A 16490-nucleotide genomic window follows, 5' to 3' on the forward strand; every position below is an offset into this window, starting at 1 on the left:
CAATATTCATTTATCTTAGCCAGAAATATAAGTAAACACAAACAGCCGTGTTCTCAGCAGCAGTGCTACTTCATTTCTCCTCAGCCTCCTGCTCTGGCTCCAGCACCGCCGCCGCCGCCGCCGCTGCTGCTGGAAGTGTAATACATGCTAAAGCCACTCTGAATAAATCCACGCTTCTTATTTTGAAAGCTGCATTAATAAAACATGGAATCACAGCGTTTTCTACTCTGGGCACTCCACCTTGAATTGTGTGGGGTGTTTTTTTGGAGCCAATAGAGAATCGGAAGGAAATGGAAAACAGTGCTATATTTTTACATCTCTGGCACTGCGCTTTGATTTTAGTGTTTGCTGAATACCTTTTGTGCTTACTCTAGTCGTTTTTGAATTCTTTTATGTACAGTCGGTTGTTGAGGTATGTAAAGTTTATTCATTGATTTTAGTTTATGTGTATTTTCTCCTCTGTCTGGAAACATTTGGTTTAAATATTGGGTTGTATGCCCCCACACTGACTCTTGATTTATTTTGTTCAGACGAAAGAAATATTGAATAACAAATAACAAATCCCTGTTAGTGTTCTCTCCCTGTTGATGAATTGATGAAGTTTCTCGAGTCATCATCTGTACGCTGTAGTTAGAAGAGTTTTCAAGAAAGCGTCGTCGGCAACACGAAAGATCTCTGACCACAGGCGGGCTTCATAAACACCACAGGGGCGGGGTTTAACCTGTTCTAGTCCCACCTCTCTAAAAGCTATTGTCAACCTATAAGTTTCTCTCTTAACACCTTGTTTTTTTTTTGTCAAGTGAAAAAAAATAGATTAAACTCTTTACAATGCTTGTTTTTGTGACGGTTTGTTGTGTATCGCCACAGCATTTTGAAGGAAATCACTACAACAGTGCGGCAATCCCTTTCTTTTCCCCCCATGCGTATTATTTATTCACAAATATTGACATATTTGGCAGACATGTGTCCATGTGAGGCCAAGATGGCGCTGTAAAGCGTCGTCTCCAAAGTTTCCAACGATGGAAATCTGATCATAATTGGAGAAGATGTGGCAAGTTGAATTTAGGAACTATAAATATGTCAAAGAGAGGAATCGGCCTCTAAACTTTTGGGCTGTTCTCACCTCTCTTAAAGGGGGTAGATGCAAGTTGGACATTTTATACTCACTACTGCCACCTCAGGCCATACGTGTAACTGCAGCTTCTATATTAAGCTAGTGCATGACGGCACTTCGGACCCGAACTAACACCGTTTTGAGTGTCATTCTACACATTAGGACATGGCTGGAACATGTAGGAGGAGGAAAATACATCATTTTAACACTTTTTACTGTTTTTTTACTGTATAGTCCCTTTAAACATGGAAAGGCTTCTTCGTGGCTTCAACTGAACCATTCTGCAAAAAAGCGAAAATCCCCCCAAAAAAACATCTTTTGCGTTTTTCTCTAAACTTGGGCTGCGAACTTGTGTCCCTGGTTCTAGCGACGGGGCACATATTACAAAAAGTAGGCTTTAAACACACATGTGCAGACGTTGCAAAACTTTAGGACCTGTTTTCTTTACACTCTGGAAACAACATTTCCACAATAAAAAAAACAATATTTTGAGAGGGATTATTATGTTATTATGTAATTCCTATAGCCTGATTCATTGGGCTGTCGACCGGAAAAAATCAAGGCAAAATTGATGTCTTTTTTTCACTGTAAACAAGGTTTAACAAAACAACCTCCAATCCCCTGTGAAGAAATGCTTTGTATCTAAAATATCAACAAAATCAAACCAGAAATGTAGACCCGTTGTTTAGAGTTTGTCGCTGAAAGTACTGTATGTATATATGCCATACTTAATCAGCAAAGGTCAAATCAACTACATATAAAAGAAGTTGGGTTGACCTTTTTTCCCCCCACAAATGTCTGCTTTTACATTATGGAAGGACAAAACTGATTTAATTCCACTGCTTGAACAAAATCCAATACAAAGCTTTCAATATTCCGTTTCAACCCTGGTGTCAGTGATCATCTACAAAGTGCAAGTCTTTAACTTGTCCCAAAAAACTTATGGACCAACTTGCCACAGAGCGAAAATGGAAAAGTGTCTTGTGTGCAGATTTTTTCCGGCTAATCCTTTCGGGGTTAGCCTTAGCCCCCGTGCCGCGGTCCTGCTTGTTCGGGGGCAGAGGAAAAGTCACGGTTGAAGTGTGTAAAAATAGGCTGAAATCCCGCGTCGGCTTTAGACAGGATTCTATAAGCTGGTATGAAAGACAGGAGACAGACTGCCGAGGCGTGGAGGCCAACACTTCAGGGCAGTGCCGAGCAATCCATGCACTTTCTATTGTGCGTCCCGTCATACAGGTGCTCCTGCTGTTTCAAAGGCTGACTGTGCAGGCTAGAAAGTGGCTATTATGAAAGCTTAGCATCGCCTTTTTCAAATTTGAATGTTACTTTCCGCTTGGAGTTTGCATTTAACTGCATCGACAGTTTTGTTTTGTTTAATGGTAATGTATCTTTGACAGATCGTTGTAGGGTTCAATAAGTTCTGCTTCTGCCCACTCCATTTCGAGCACCGATATATAAGATTGTTTAGTGTTGTGTTGTGTTGCCTAGTTCAAGTCATTTCTGGACTTTTATCGATTTGTGTTTGTTTTGCTCTTGGCTTGCACAAAAATGAAAATGTAATGATGCATTGTAAAGTTGTTTCAGAGCCATGACAGCGTCCTTCATTTCCTCCATCTGTGAGGAAACAGTCTAGCTGGTCATCGGAGAGAAAGGGAAAGCAAACTCGAAGCTTCACATGGAAATCATGGGTTTGTTTACGGTTAATCCCTGACGCATACATTTGGATTTGCTGTAAATCCATTGTGCATACGCTCTACCCAGATTACAGCTAATTCTTATGGGTCAACCTGCCCTCTTCTGCAGCTGCTATCCAGATCATTGGCATTGGCCGGCAGAGCAGAGACAAATGTAAACAATCTGTATCATTATTGCCACAAACGCTTCAGGATAGAAGGAGTCATTAGCATTATTAACCATAGTTGAGGTGACAAACCTGTAGCGTAGTGTTGCCAGTGGTGTAGCAAGGGTACCAAGGGGCCCCAAGCAAGAATGTCTGTAGGGGGCCCTCCGGTGGCCGCCCTGTGTACTGCACACTGGGAGAGAGGGCGTCTCGTGGGCAGGAGTTGGTCACCTGACAACTCCCATAATGCAGTTCTCTGCAAAAGTTTTCCTCAGAACAGAAAGCTGAGGTTCTTTAGGTCATAATGAGCGTCACAATAAACACTTTAGAAATATAATCTGGTGGAGACATGAGTAAAAAGTCTGTCCACTGCTCATTATCAGTTAACATTAGGGAACCATGACTCACTAAAGCAGCAGCAGGATGGGGATAAACAGCGCCACAGTGCATTAGTGGAGACATGGTGTAATTGCAGCTCCAAAATCTTAGGACGACTGTATATCAAGCTTTTGATGCAAGTTTATAACAAAAATGGGTCAGTTCATGGGGGCCCTTGCCTGTTGGGGGCCCCAGGCAGCTGCAGGAGAGATGTTTGGGTTTTTAATGTTGTTCTGCTCCAGGAGCTGTTAGTGTTGTTTCTGCCCTTAGTGTTGTTACATTTTTATCAGTCAATATAGGGGCACGAGACGTCACCTTAGTTTCTGGCGATACAAAACGTATCCCGATACAATATGATACGATATATCCCGATATTGAAGTATTAGAAGATTATTGCGATTTTTACAACTTTGAAAACAGCTAATCAGGAAATCTATCTATCTATCTATCTATCTATCTATCTATCTATCTATCTATCTATCTATCTATCTATCTATCTATCTGCTGTATTTACTTTCCCCGTAATGAAATGCTACAAAGATAAATCCATTTTGCATTGTGTGTTGTGGTAAAAATAGCTCACCAAAACACGGCGGTGAAGTGGAGAAAGTGAGGCCACCGCGGCTGTGCAGAGCCAAAGCAACAGTATGCACAAAGGCGGTGACTCTCAAAGTATTCCACATCTTTATCTGTGCTGTAAAAGCCAAAGCGAGGTCAAATGTAGAGTTCTAAAAGTGTCCCGGGGCATCTCTGAACTCGTAAATATTTGCCTGTGTTTCTCTAACTCTCACGTTATTCTATTGTAGCTCAAGCGGGCTGTGCTCCGGTCTCTCAGCTGGAAGAATGGCTGCAGTAAAGCCTATATGCAGATAACAAAGCATCTCTCATTGGGCACAATTACACCATCATATAGTTTACAGGCTTTGTTTGGAGAAGGCTGCCCGAGATTCATAATGGTCTCCGCAGGAAGGAGCAGGTATTTTGACTCTGTTGCTATGGCGATGTGTTGTAGGGTGAATCACAGAATATAAAAGGAGCGTACGATCATGTGCCAACAGTTAGCAAGCTGGCTAGTCCGGGAAACGTTTCAGTCCGTTAGCCCACTTAAAGCAATTTCCCTATAGCCGTTAGCGCTAACCATCATATATCGATCCAGATGTTTTCAGATGTGTCAAAAATAATGAAATAAATGCTCCTATTCTATTCTATTTAATGTATGAAGTGTTACTCAGTATTTCTTTAGCTTGTTGTATGACACAACCAAATATGTACAGTCTTGGCCAGTGCGTTGAGGAAAAGCATCTCCCGCCGCTCATTTATTGTAACTTTCTTGGCTGGCTTGGAGTATCCAGTGAGCGGCTGGAGTGAATGTGGCCCCCGCGGTGGATATAACTTCATTAGAGCGTGTACTGAGAGGCTTGTCCTGCTGTTTCAAATGTCACTGCCCGCTTTAGAAACACGACTCACATCCTCCAGACGTCTGCAGGAGCAAAAAATATCAGGCTTTCACTCCCCTGAAGGCTGGCTGTGCTGCACCTCGCATTATGCCTCATTGTTTCTCTCTCGCTCTGTGTTTAACCGTGCAGTGCAGTGAAATCACAGTCATTCTCATGAAGTAAAACATACTTAGTACTGAATATGAAGAATGGGGATGTATTCCCGCTCTATTGCTGATTGAATACAGGAGAAGTCAGAGAGGAGCTTTAGAGTGGTTGTTATGCTTTTTGCTTGTACTTGGTAATAATCTAAAACACATCTTTATCACTACCTTGTCCAATGCAATATTGATCAAAAACAGCTAAAACAAATGTAGTTTCACTTCCTGGTTTTGACGCAATCTCACCATAAGCCCCTCCCACACTGCAAAAAGTGAATATCAAGCATTGGCTTAAATGACTTGAATTGAGGAAATGTATCTTGTTTTGAGCGGTTTTCACTCATTTAGACACTTTTCCTGATCGGACCAAGTTTACTTTCATTACTTTTTGCAGTGCACCCTCCTCTTCACTGTGCAGCTGTTTCAATAAAGCTTGTGTGGCTGTAGAGAAGCTCTGGCAAGTGTTTTGCTTTGCGATGAAACAATTAAGTACGACGACAGATCAAGAGGTGAGGAAAGCATTTCCTGGATACGTACGACCGAAGACGGAGCTAAGAATAGCCATTGGAGAGGATTCAAAGTTTATTCAAAGATGCGTGAGTGGGCAATAACACAGCTCCAGGTCTGTGTTTGATGAGTGAACATAACAAAATAATCCAGCTAATCATCCAGTTCACTCAGAAAGGTTTCTCCTGTAGCACATTGGTTTTGATGTAAAAGTAAAAAATAGACTAAATTCACCCTTGACATTTTTTTATTTCATGACATTTTGTCGACTTGTACCTTTTTACTGCATTCCGGCTTCACAAAAGCATGAAACGCCAGTTGTGAAGCTCTCTGGATACATAATCCAAATACTGTCATTTCCTTTGTGGAAGATTCTTTAAAGGATTTTTTCTTCTTCTTTTATGAGTTCTTAAACTTGCAGCAACATTTCTACTTCAGTGTCACTCACAGACAAGTCCTGGACTAAACAATATTTTAAAACAAATTTCAAAGGGGTTTTTCGATATCTAATTCCCAGTTGCCTGTTTTGTCGAATTTGGAACCTCACCAAAAAACAAGACACAATTTGAGTTTCATTTTAACGTTTTTTGCTTACTTAAAGACTAAACTCTCTTTGTTGTCCTAGATTAGAACAATAGTGACATATAGAGGGAAAGGTTCCAGTGTGCTTCGGGAACATGGAAATATCTCTTTATATGTCACATTCTGTTACCAGGTATATAATAAAAGTCAGACCGAGGTAATTTTTTCGCAGTATCTCAGATATATTAATACTGTATATGTCAAACCAATCACTATGTGGTAACTAACAGTGGGACTTCCATGCTTCCATATCCGTGTTATAACCAGACTGCAGCGTACACCCCTCATCTCCCCGGTAGTAAATCTCTTGATCCTTGGCCACTTGAGCAGCCTTTTTATATGCACATTTTAAACATGGGCCTATTTGAACCTCTTGTGAAAGGAGGAGAGAGGGGCTGATAGATTTTCTGACAGAGCCGCAGCTGCCAGTGCACTCCCAGTCCATTGAAGTTTACAGATGGGAAGGACCGGACTCTTGATACAGTTGGGGGTATTGATTGTGAATTTGCCACGTGTCTCCATATGTGGACCTTTCTTTGTCATGTTTGTGTAAAGACGGCTGCCAAAGAAATGAAGAATTGTAAATCAAAACTACCTTACGTTTTCCCATCATTAAAGCTGATTTCTCCTCTTCCCTCCCGCGGCTGTTCCCCTAACGTATTTCGAGTCTCTGCATCTATTGCATACTTTTCTGTGTGCAGTTTGCATGTTCTCCCCGTGGCTGCGTAGGTTTCCTCCGGGTACTCCGGTTTCCCCTACCACTAAAACATGTACAATAGATTCCCCTCTGGGGCCAGGACTCCCCTGAAAAAGAGATTCTTAATCTCAGTGGGACTATCCTGGTTAAACAAAGGTCAATAAATAAAAAATGGTAATGGGCTCAAATGTGTCCTTTTTATACAACCCAGGCCACGTGAATGTAAAAAGTAAAAAGAGTCATCTAAAACCCACCAACATACTGCCAAAAGGTCCAATCCTTTACAAAGACGTGTAGTCAAGTGGTCGGCTTTATCTCTACGAGTTCTGAAGGACATGATCGACAAATCAAAGCAAGTTGTTCTATAAAAAAATATATATATATATATATCAGGAGCTGCCTTGCAGGGCTGCACTCAACATTTGAACAGTGAAACAAATAACCAATGAAATGACCAAGCACATCGGATGTTCAAATACATATACAGTCAGCAACAGATGAAAACATAGCCCTGACGTCTCCCGTCCTTAGACCCTCCTACGAGGTCAGGGAAAACTCTAAAACCAGGTGGGAGAAAAGAGTAACCTCGGGGAGAACCACAAGAAGGACAGATCCAATCCCTTGGACGGTCAGGTTTAAAATAGACCAGGGCTGATGGGAGTCCCTCTGCAGATAGGGTTGAAGACTGTGGAAGAATGTCCATTCCTTGTTGGAGCTTAATTTTTGCTGACCAGCCCCAGTTGGATGGGAGTTCTAGGGCTGCGGACTCAGATACTAATGTCTGGTCGTTTAGTTATCACTGGAGCATCTAGAGAACCTCATGGTCCGTCCAAGTAAACAAACGTACTTAGACGGACCATAAGAAACAGGCAAACTACTAAACTATTTTGATTACACAACATCAGTAATATGACAGTTACAATGGCAAATCCTTCCTAGAATTCACACCTTTCCTCCATTTAAGTGTTAAACCATTGTCTCTGTGGAGTAAACCAGTGTCACATGGTGTTCTTCTATAAATGCCCCCCACCCCCGGCACATCCATAACCCTGACAGGCCGACGCAAAGATGGATGACACAAGGCGTGCTGTGGAGGTGATCTTTTTGCTCTGCTAATATTTACACCGTATCAACACATCCGACGTGACAAGCGTGCCGTGACATTGGGTGAAGCTGCATTCTCGGGCAACAAGAATAGTTCGATTTGCATAAAGGTGCATCATGTGCTCTGTGGTGCTAATCAAGTGTCTGATTGAATTGTCGAGCGAGGTTTTCAGCGGCGTGCTGCGAGCCGAGGCGCGATTGACGATGTGTAATTTTCCCCAGATATCGTTCGCGACCCAAGTGAGCCGTGCATGCAAAGAAACACACCGTCACCTCTAAGTTTAGTCATGTGAGGCGCATTCGAGAGCGCGGTAACAGTGTTTTCGCGTCTGAGCTCGGAGGCTGTAGGACAATGGACGCAGCTTGATATTTCTGTACTTTCGACGGCCGACGTTTGTCCAATCCTCCTCTTCCAAAGACTATAGATGTTGCGTTCCAGCAAGTTGTAGAGCGAGCGGTGAAGCATTCCAGTGCACAGGCGTTGGACATTGCTCTATTACCAGGCAAACGAGTCCATACTCTGGTTAAATGTATCCATCTAAAAGCCCCCACCCCTTTCCTTGACGTTTTTGTCTTTGTTTTGCATCGCACTATCATGAATGAAGTACGTCATGTCGTTGAGTCTTCATAGTGAGTGGATTACTGTGTATTGTCAATGTGAAATGGGCGCCCGGGTGATGACTTCTGTGCAGTGTGATCAGAGTTCAACGTGCGTCAGATGTTCAGAGCGGAGGATGTGAGTGAGGAAGGAGTCCGGGGCTCCTTCCGAAACCATCAGATTGCTAAGAGCTCTTACGCCAAACCGGATGTGCGCCAGTGTCCGCAATGGCAAGTTGCTTCCGAATTGGTCTTTCAGTTAGGAAGTAGTTAGGAAAAGGAGCCTTGATGCTAACTATCATGGCCACTTTAGCATAGGGACCTCTGATGCTAACTAACCGGTGATTAGGAGCTATGTGCCATCCCACAAGCCACTGCGCCAAACCCCCCCACCCCCCTCGCCCCCACCATGGAGTGATTCATGCGCAACCACTGTTGATTGACAGGAGCACATTTAATAATAAAAATAATAATAATTAAAAAGTAAGATTCTGCACAAACCAAACTCCCCACAGCTCAGTCACATGTCAGTGTTAAAGAGGAAACTCAGGAAACAGATTAAATGCTTTTGTTTTCATTTAGTAGAAACTTAAAACTCATGGATCATTTGCTGCTGTAGCTTTAAGAAACAACTGTTGAAATAAAATAACACTAAAGGGAAATGTTTGGATCATTTTTATTTATTTTTCTCCTTAAATGTCTTTGTTTGGACACTATGTTGTTGTTGGACACTGTACAGTAGGGGGCGACATGCACTTTTGTTTGGCCTCACTCCACCAGTAACTTTAAAGAAGAAGAAAAGCAGCTGTTGGTGATGTCACTTCCTTTTCCCCTGTATAAGGACGGACGGATTGTTCAAATGCTGCTGAAGGTCTAGTTCCCTAACTGCATAGATCTAACAGTCGACCCCATGAAAGGTTAAGGAGTTAGTTGCTAGTGTTAGTGCTTAGAGGCTACAATTTGATGGTTTCGGATTGAGCCCGGGAGTTACAACAATTCGAGAGAAAAAAATCACACAGATCATCGAATTTGGAGCAACATAACCAGCTCCACTACATCATAAAGACACAGTGAAACAGTCACTGCCTGGAAAGAAGCGGAAAAGCTTGATGACAACACAGCAAATGCCTTTCCTGAGGCCAGGCGTTCTGATCAGAGGAGTTATACGCTTCAATAAACTCATGAAAACACCAACGCAATGAAGAACTGTTACAAACATGTTTCAAAGGGGATTATTTTTCATGAGTACATTGTTCCTATGAATTTTTATGTTATTAAAAAAAAAAATTTAAAGTACACATTACAACATGAACGCAGAGGAGCAACGGAGAAGTGTGAACGATTCTGGCTTGCATCAAGTGGACGGGGTTGCAGTGGGCGGGACCAGCCACTCGACTGTAAAAGGGCCTTTAGGGGTGTGCGTGTGGATCTACTGCACCGAAGCAGGCCCCGCAACCTGACACCCGCCTGACCGCGTTCATATCAAACTTTATTTATGTTTTTATTGGCGGTGAGGGACACAGCCCCGGGGTTATTGCTAAAAAAGCAATAAATAAATAGATAAAGAAGCAATCAATCATAATCGATGACATAATCACACCCGGAGCCTGTGCTTTCAACGTGTATATTTCAATTTAAGCTTCAGATTAAACGTGGGCTTAACCTGACAACGAATCATCCCAGGCGTCTGAGATTAATGTCAGTGATTCAAAGAGCCCCGGGACACAATACCATCCAGGAGTTTCATTGAAAAACCTATTTGTTTTACCTTCATGACACTGAAATACAATTTGCATAATAATTGTTAGTCATAATGCATCCTCTTTTCCTGACTGAAGAACCTACTGTGCAAACCTGTTAATGTTCGTAACTGATTTGACTTTAAATCACACTGAATAATAAAAAATACTCTTCATTTAAAGTGGGACATGTTTGACGGACTCAGGAAGGTTTATAGCCAAAAAACAAAGAATATATATAGAAATCACCTCTTTTACTTCATGCTTGTTTATCCTAAATTTAAACTTTTATGTGTTTCACCCCAAGGCACTGGCTGTCACTTGTGGAAACATTCCCGGCTCTTTTGTACCGTCGCACAAAGAGAGAGCAGGCTTTTCTTTTTTTTTTTAAATATAAAATGCTCCTTTACCAGTCTAGACGTGCCATTTCTGCCGCCTGCGCCTATTCTTGTGACTCGCTGCATAATTTAGACCTCTTTCAATGTGTTCTGTGCACTGTGGATGATTGTATACCGCAATTACACCTTCACTTTTTGGTCCTCACAGATGCCAATTTTCTACATTTTGCTCAGAAATGTAAAAAAAAAAAAGAAAAGTCTGGGTAAATGACATGGCAACAGTATGAATCACCGATCTTGATATTCATTCGGAACCATTCAGACACAATTAGATTAACTCTTTTTTTGCCTCATTCTAGGAGCACTAGAGGAGTGGAGACACAATGCACAACCCACTACTTACTGTAAAGTCGAGTGCTCGTCAGAAACATGCTTCACGTTGTGTTTCGAGCCGTCTCCCGCGGCGCCCGCTCAAACATGGCTGCTCCACTTTTATCCCGAGCTTCTCCCGCAACCCCCACGTCACCGCCGAGCGCTCTCCTTGAAGTCGCGCTCAGCTCCAGCATCATCCTTCCATCGCAGGGCATAGATTTCACATTGACGCCACACACATTTTTGCGTGCCTTCCTTCAGTCTTTAGAGTGGAAGCGGAACAAGTGGGAAAAATGTGGGAAAATATTGAGACATTCTTGGTCTCAGTGATTATTCTGAGCCAAAGTGTCGGTTCGGATTGGAAAACATGGGGTCGAGACGGCTGCGAAACGCTCTGAGTTTGTGCTTTGAAATGTGTTTTGAAATGAACATTGTTGAAACTGTTAATTGCAGTCGCCGGACAAAAAACACGGCGCTCATGTTTACACGAACACACGCTCGTCTTCCGCCCATCTCCTCCATCTGCGTGTCAGAAATCATGGCCGCGCTGTAATTAAGTATTGTGTGGGCTCTGTCTGCCACTCACCCCCCCCAAGCTAAAAGCTGCAATTTACTTCACTAAATAACAGCCTTTTTTGTCAGGGAACAATTGCATGTCATCCTCTTGGACATTTTTTAGCTTAGAAGTTAACAAACTTTGAAAATACATCTGATTTGAATTGTGAACAGGCTAACGTGTGCACAGAGACAGAAAGGCATTAGCAAATCATGTGCATCAATTTATTTCTGCCATCAACTGGAGAGGCATTTCTATGTAAAATTGCCAAAGATACACTGTCATAATTAGAAGGGTGTTCACTTTGATTGCATCATTAGTGGCAGATCATTTGTCATCCTTGTGAGGAAACATTAATAAAACAAAATACCATCGACCCCATCAGGCCCGGCTTCAAACAGTTTAAGACACATGTGTCAAGGGCCGCGGGATGATTTAATGTGGCCCTTTGAGGAGCATGAATTCCTGAGCATGTCAAAAAAAAAAAAAAAAAGTAAGTCTCTAGCCCATTCCTGCGTGGAGTTATGGATTTTTAAATAAATAACCAGTTTGCTCACTCCAGCCACTAGGGGGCAGCGTAAATTAAAAAAAGGAAAGAATTTCACATGTCCAGCAGAGGGAACTGACATAATAAGAGATCAGGATATAAACAGCATATTATAGCCATGTGGTAAATGGTCAGTCTGCCCCAGGGTGGCTGTGGCTACAATAGTGCAATATTTTTACGCCATCGCGTGTGGAGTGAGTGAATAATAGCTTCATGTAGAACTTTGAGAAACATCGGCTGATGAAGCACAATAAATGTAAGATATTATTTATGAGGCCACGGTCCTTCACAATATATGCGGCCCGGGACCCGCCGTGGGGGCTGAATTTCAGCCCTCGACCCAAATGAGGTCGACACCCCTGCTTTAAGATAATTCGATACATTCCTTTAAACAAAACACTGGTCTTAGTTTCACTGGACTTTGTGCTGCTTTGCGTCATTCTTCTAGCTCTGCCAAACTGCTGAAATGAAGTAGCAGCAGATGCAAACATAAAACAGTCCAGTTGAGTGAGCTGCCTGTTCAGCTAAAAAAGTGGAGGTTTTGACATTAAATATGAGACAATAGAGCAGTACTTTTCAAACTGCCATCCAAATGTGCTACTGTTCTTTAGTCGTGTACAATTATGTTCAACTAAGAGCAGTTAGTGTCCGCGTGCTCTGGTTTTAAAATGTCTGTTTCTTTTCACATTCATTGGCTCACGTTAATGACTTGGTCCTAAACCTCACATCCCAACAGAACATGTGCGTGTGGTCCCTCTGTCCCCCTCTGACCTCCCTGTTGTGCCTCTGTCTGCAGGCGCCGGGCCTCCAGCCGACCAGACTGTGGTCATTGAGGAGTTCCGGTACTTGTCCCAGAAGCTCTTTGTGTCCGTGTCCGTGTTCGCCTGCCTGGGAATCCTGCTGGGGATCGTCTGCCTCACCTTCAACATCTACAACAGCAACGTCAGGTAGTCCCCCCCCGCCTCACCACTTATTCAGAAACATGTGTATTCCTTCTACGCTGTGGACTGACCATGTACCAGTCACACTCACCAAGTGTCCACTTGAGTCGCACCTATAATTTACAGTCTTTTACTTTACAATATGATTTCTTTAGCTTTGAATTCCAAAAACAAGGCAACATTTTCATTTATGCAGATATTTTATTTATAATATATAGATTATATTTTATTGCCTATCTGCCTGCAGTGTCTCGTCTTGAGTGGACATATCCTGCGTAATGGCTTTTTAGATCATCTATGTCTGTAAAGACTTTGTGCTTAAACATCTTGTTTAGGGCTTTGAGCGCCCTCTCCTGGCAGCAGGGTGTTACTAATGCACATGGGATCCACAACAATCCCCTAGTTTTCCCCAGACACCACTTAGTAAATGCACAAAGGCCTCCTGAAATAAGCAAAATGTTCATGAATTAAGTCCATGGGGCAAGATATTTCACTTAAATTACGATTTTTAAAAAATCACCGCACTCAAAACTAGATGAAAAATCTTGATTTTCTTGAAATTCATGATTTTTTATTTGTCAAACCATGTGTATGATTTGAAATTATCTTTCTGTCATCCTTGATTGTGAAGCGGCGGGTGGGGAAGAGGGTTGGGAGGGAGGGCAGGGGGTTCAGCTTCCTGATGGCCTTGTGGATGAAGCTGTTCTTCAGTCGACTGGACCTGGCCCGTGGATTCCACAGTCTCCTCCCTGAAGGCGTTACCTTGAAGAGACTGTGTGATGGGTGCGCAGGGTGAGGTCCCTGCTGATTCTGACGGCTTTTTGTGGGTGAGACGGGTGGAGAACATGTAATAAATAAAAATAAATAAAACTGTTTTATCTTAATCTAAGGGTAAATATCTTGCCCCATGGATAGATTTCTTGAAATTAGACTCTCTATCGTGGACCAAAGTACTGAAAAACACTCACTTATTTTAAGATAACTTTTTGCCGTGCGGGACCTCGTTTTGGACCATTGTTTTTCACAGTGGGAGGTCGAGCCCACATGTGGCCGACAGGCATAACCTGGGCCTGACATTTTGCTACAGACAAATGAATGTATCGTATTCATCTACTTGGGTCGCTAAGACAAAGAACACAATAGTTCCACAAGTATAAGAGTGTCTGAGCTGTGACAATTCCAAGTGGAAACACCAGAACATATCAAGAACGATAATATTCAACGAAAGAGAAAACATGACTCTAATGCCTCATCATTTGACAAGACAAAACGTTTGTGCCACTTTATTCACATCTCAACTATTCTCGATGTCCGCCCGGGCGACTGCTGCAGCCCACTTAAATCCTATGACAGTGTTAGATTTTCTGGTGAGGCAATGATTTTGAGCACTTTAGAAGCACAGACTGAATATGTAAGATAATGACTCACGTGTGGATGAACCAAAACAACCCCACGTCCCAGGAATTAACCTTATAACAAGCTTAAAACTTCCAAAACGTTCATTTAACAAAGTGTGCCCTTCATAATGTCATAATATATTCTTTCCCCCCCCAATCTTTACCTGGTGGCAAATCTCCCCAGCACTGCTATAATTACTTTCAAATAAATATAAGTGGGTATTTGCGGGCGCTGTTATGCTCAGGATTAGCTTTCAGCGGCAAAGAGGATTTGCCGCTTCCCCGTGCCAGACCGCGTGTCGGGAAAGCCACACTCTGGGGTGTTTGAAGCCGTCCCGCGCCCCCCCCCCTGCTCTGTGCCAGCGGGACGGTTTGGAACGAGAGAGAGGTGTAATCTGCGCGGCGTCACTCGCGTCGGGCCAAGTTTGTATATAGGAGCGGGGCTTCGCTATTCCTGACAGGCAGCTAATGCTGGGAGGCGAGCAGCCAGGAGACGCTTGACGGACAGAAATATCCATGTGCAGCTCTCCGGGGCCGCGTGGGAGGGGAGACAATCGGAACACGCCGCTGTGGAGCACAAGGCGTCTCTAGGATAAGAAGAAATAAGGAAGTTAAGTGTGTGTCCTGGACCCACCGGTGGCGCCTGGGCTTCTATAGAGATATGTGCAGTTTCAGGCTTTATCTAGATGTTTGATCTATGCTCTAGTGACTCGTATAGTGAGTGATGTAACTGTCATCTGTGACTCTGCTCTTTTCCACAGTAGAGGATATTTTTCTAGGATCGTATCTTGGGGTTTACAGAGAACAGGGTTTCGGGGTCGCGTTTGGTCGTTTGTGGCGCTGTTCGCGGGCAAAACGAGTTACTTTTTTTTACTGGAAAAGAAAATGTTTTATGTCTTGAGCGGTTTTCACTCATTTAGACTTTTCTCCTGATCCGACCCAGTTTACTTTGCTCGTTTGACTCGTTCTAAGGTAATGTCGCGTGAAATAAGAAAGTAAAACTGCCAATGGGATAAGACCAGTTTTCTTACCCCATTGGTAAAGAAAACGACTTCAAATAAAGACGAAATGTATTGAAACAAGTCAGAAACATCTCAGAACAAGTGAAATAATCGAGGTCAAAAGCCCCACTGCATCTCAACTAGTCAAAAGAACTCAAGACATTTAACCTAATCATTAGTGTATAATCAATCAATCAATCGATCGATCACTGGTTTTGTAGAGCCCTATATCAAACAGGAGTTTCCTCACAGAGCTGCACCGAAAATTAAGGCAATAAAACAGAGCAGTAAGTAAGACAATGTAAAGTTCAGTCAAATGAAGTATCCAGGCAAACATAAAGTCCAAATAAGTGTCAGCAGCAGGACGGGCGGTGTGGGTGTCTCCTGTTCTTAGACTCTCCAGCACGGCAAGAAAAAACTCAAAAACCCAGGGGGAGAAAGAGAAACCTTGGGGAGAACCACAGAAAGAGAGATCCACTCCCATGGACGGACAGGCTATAGACCCAGGGCGATGGGAGTCCCTTAGTCCAGTCCCACTAAGTAGAGTCCCCGACATCGAAACCGAACCAAACCAAATCTTAAACATCGAACCACATATATAGCCTATGAACCAGAGCTGAATGAAGAATTAATCCGGACTAAAAGCATAAATGTGAGAGAACGTTGTTCAGTCAAAATCACATTGAAGTTCCAGAGACTTTTGTGTCATATTTTTGTGGTACATAATCAGCCAAACAAATGTTGATTCTTATTTTGACTCTTTTAAACACAGTCCATGGTTTAACCTCTTAACCCCCACCTGAACCGAGCACGTTTTCTCCAGTTTGGCTTTACCCAAATCTAAAAGCTTCTTGGGAAAAAAAAAAGTGTCAAAATATCGACAAAACTGAGGATGAAAATGTGACTAAAACATGACAGAAAAAACAATAAAAGCCACAAAAGAGCGACAAAAACGTGCCAGGAATGCAACAATACTACAACATAAAAAAGGAAGAGCAACAAAAAAATGTGACGAAACCACGACAAAAGAGCAACAAATGAAAACCATGAAAAATCAACAAAAACACGACAAAAAAGAGGCAAAAACACGGCGACAACGCAACAAAAAAGTTTTGTAGATCTTAGTTTGGAAATGAGGCATTACACTGTTGCTCTAAAGTTGAGAAGCTTTTAGATTTGGGAA

General features: G+C 42.6%; 1 protein-coding gene across 1 annotated transcript in view; it reads left to right on the forward strand.

Annotated features, from left to right (window-relative positions):
* Window positions 1-16490, forward strand: part of gabbr1b (gamma-aminobutyric acid (GABA) B receptor, 1b) — a 247609-nt gene that overhangs the window by 201867 nt on the left and 29252 nt on the right. Inside the window, exon 14 of the mRNA XM_079571221.1 lies at window positions 12765-12915. Coding sequence (XP_079427347.1) covers window positions 12765-12915 — 151 coding nt within the window. The remainder of the gene's footprint in view (window positions 1-12764; window positions 12916-16490) is intronic.

This window comes from Gobius niger (assembly GCF_951799975.1).
Source record: "Gobius niger genome assembly, chromosome: 14".
NCBI classification, from domain to species: domain Eukaryota; kingdom Metazoa; phylum Chordata; class Actinopteri; order Gobiiformes; family Gobiidae; genus Gobius; species Gobius niger.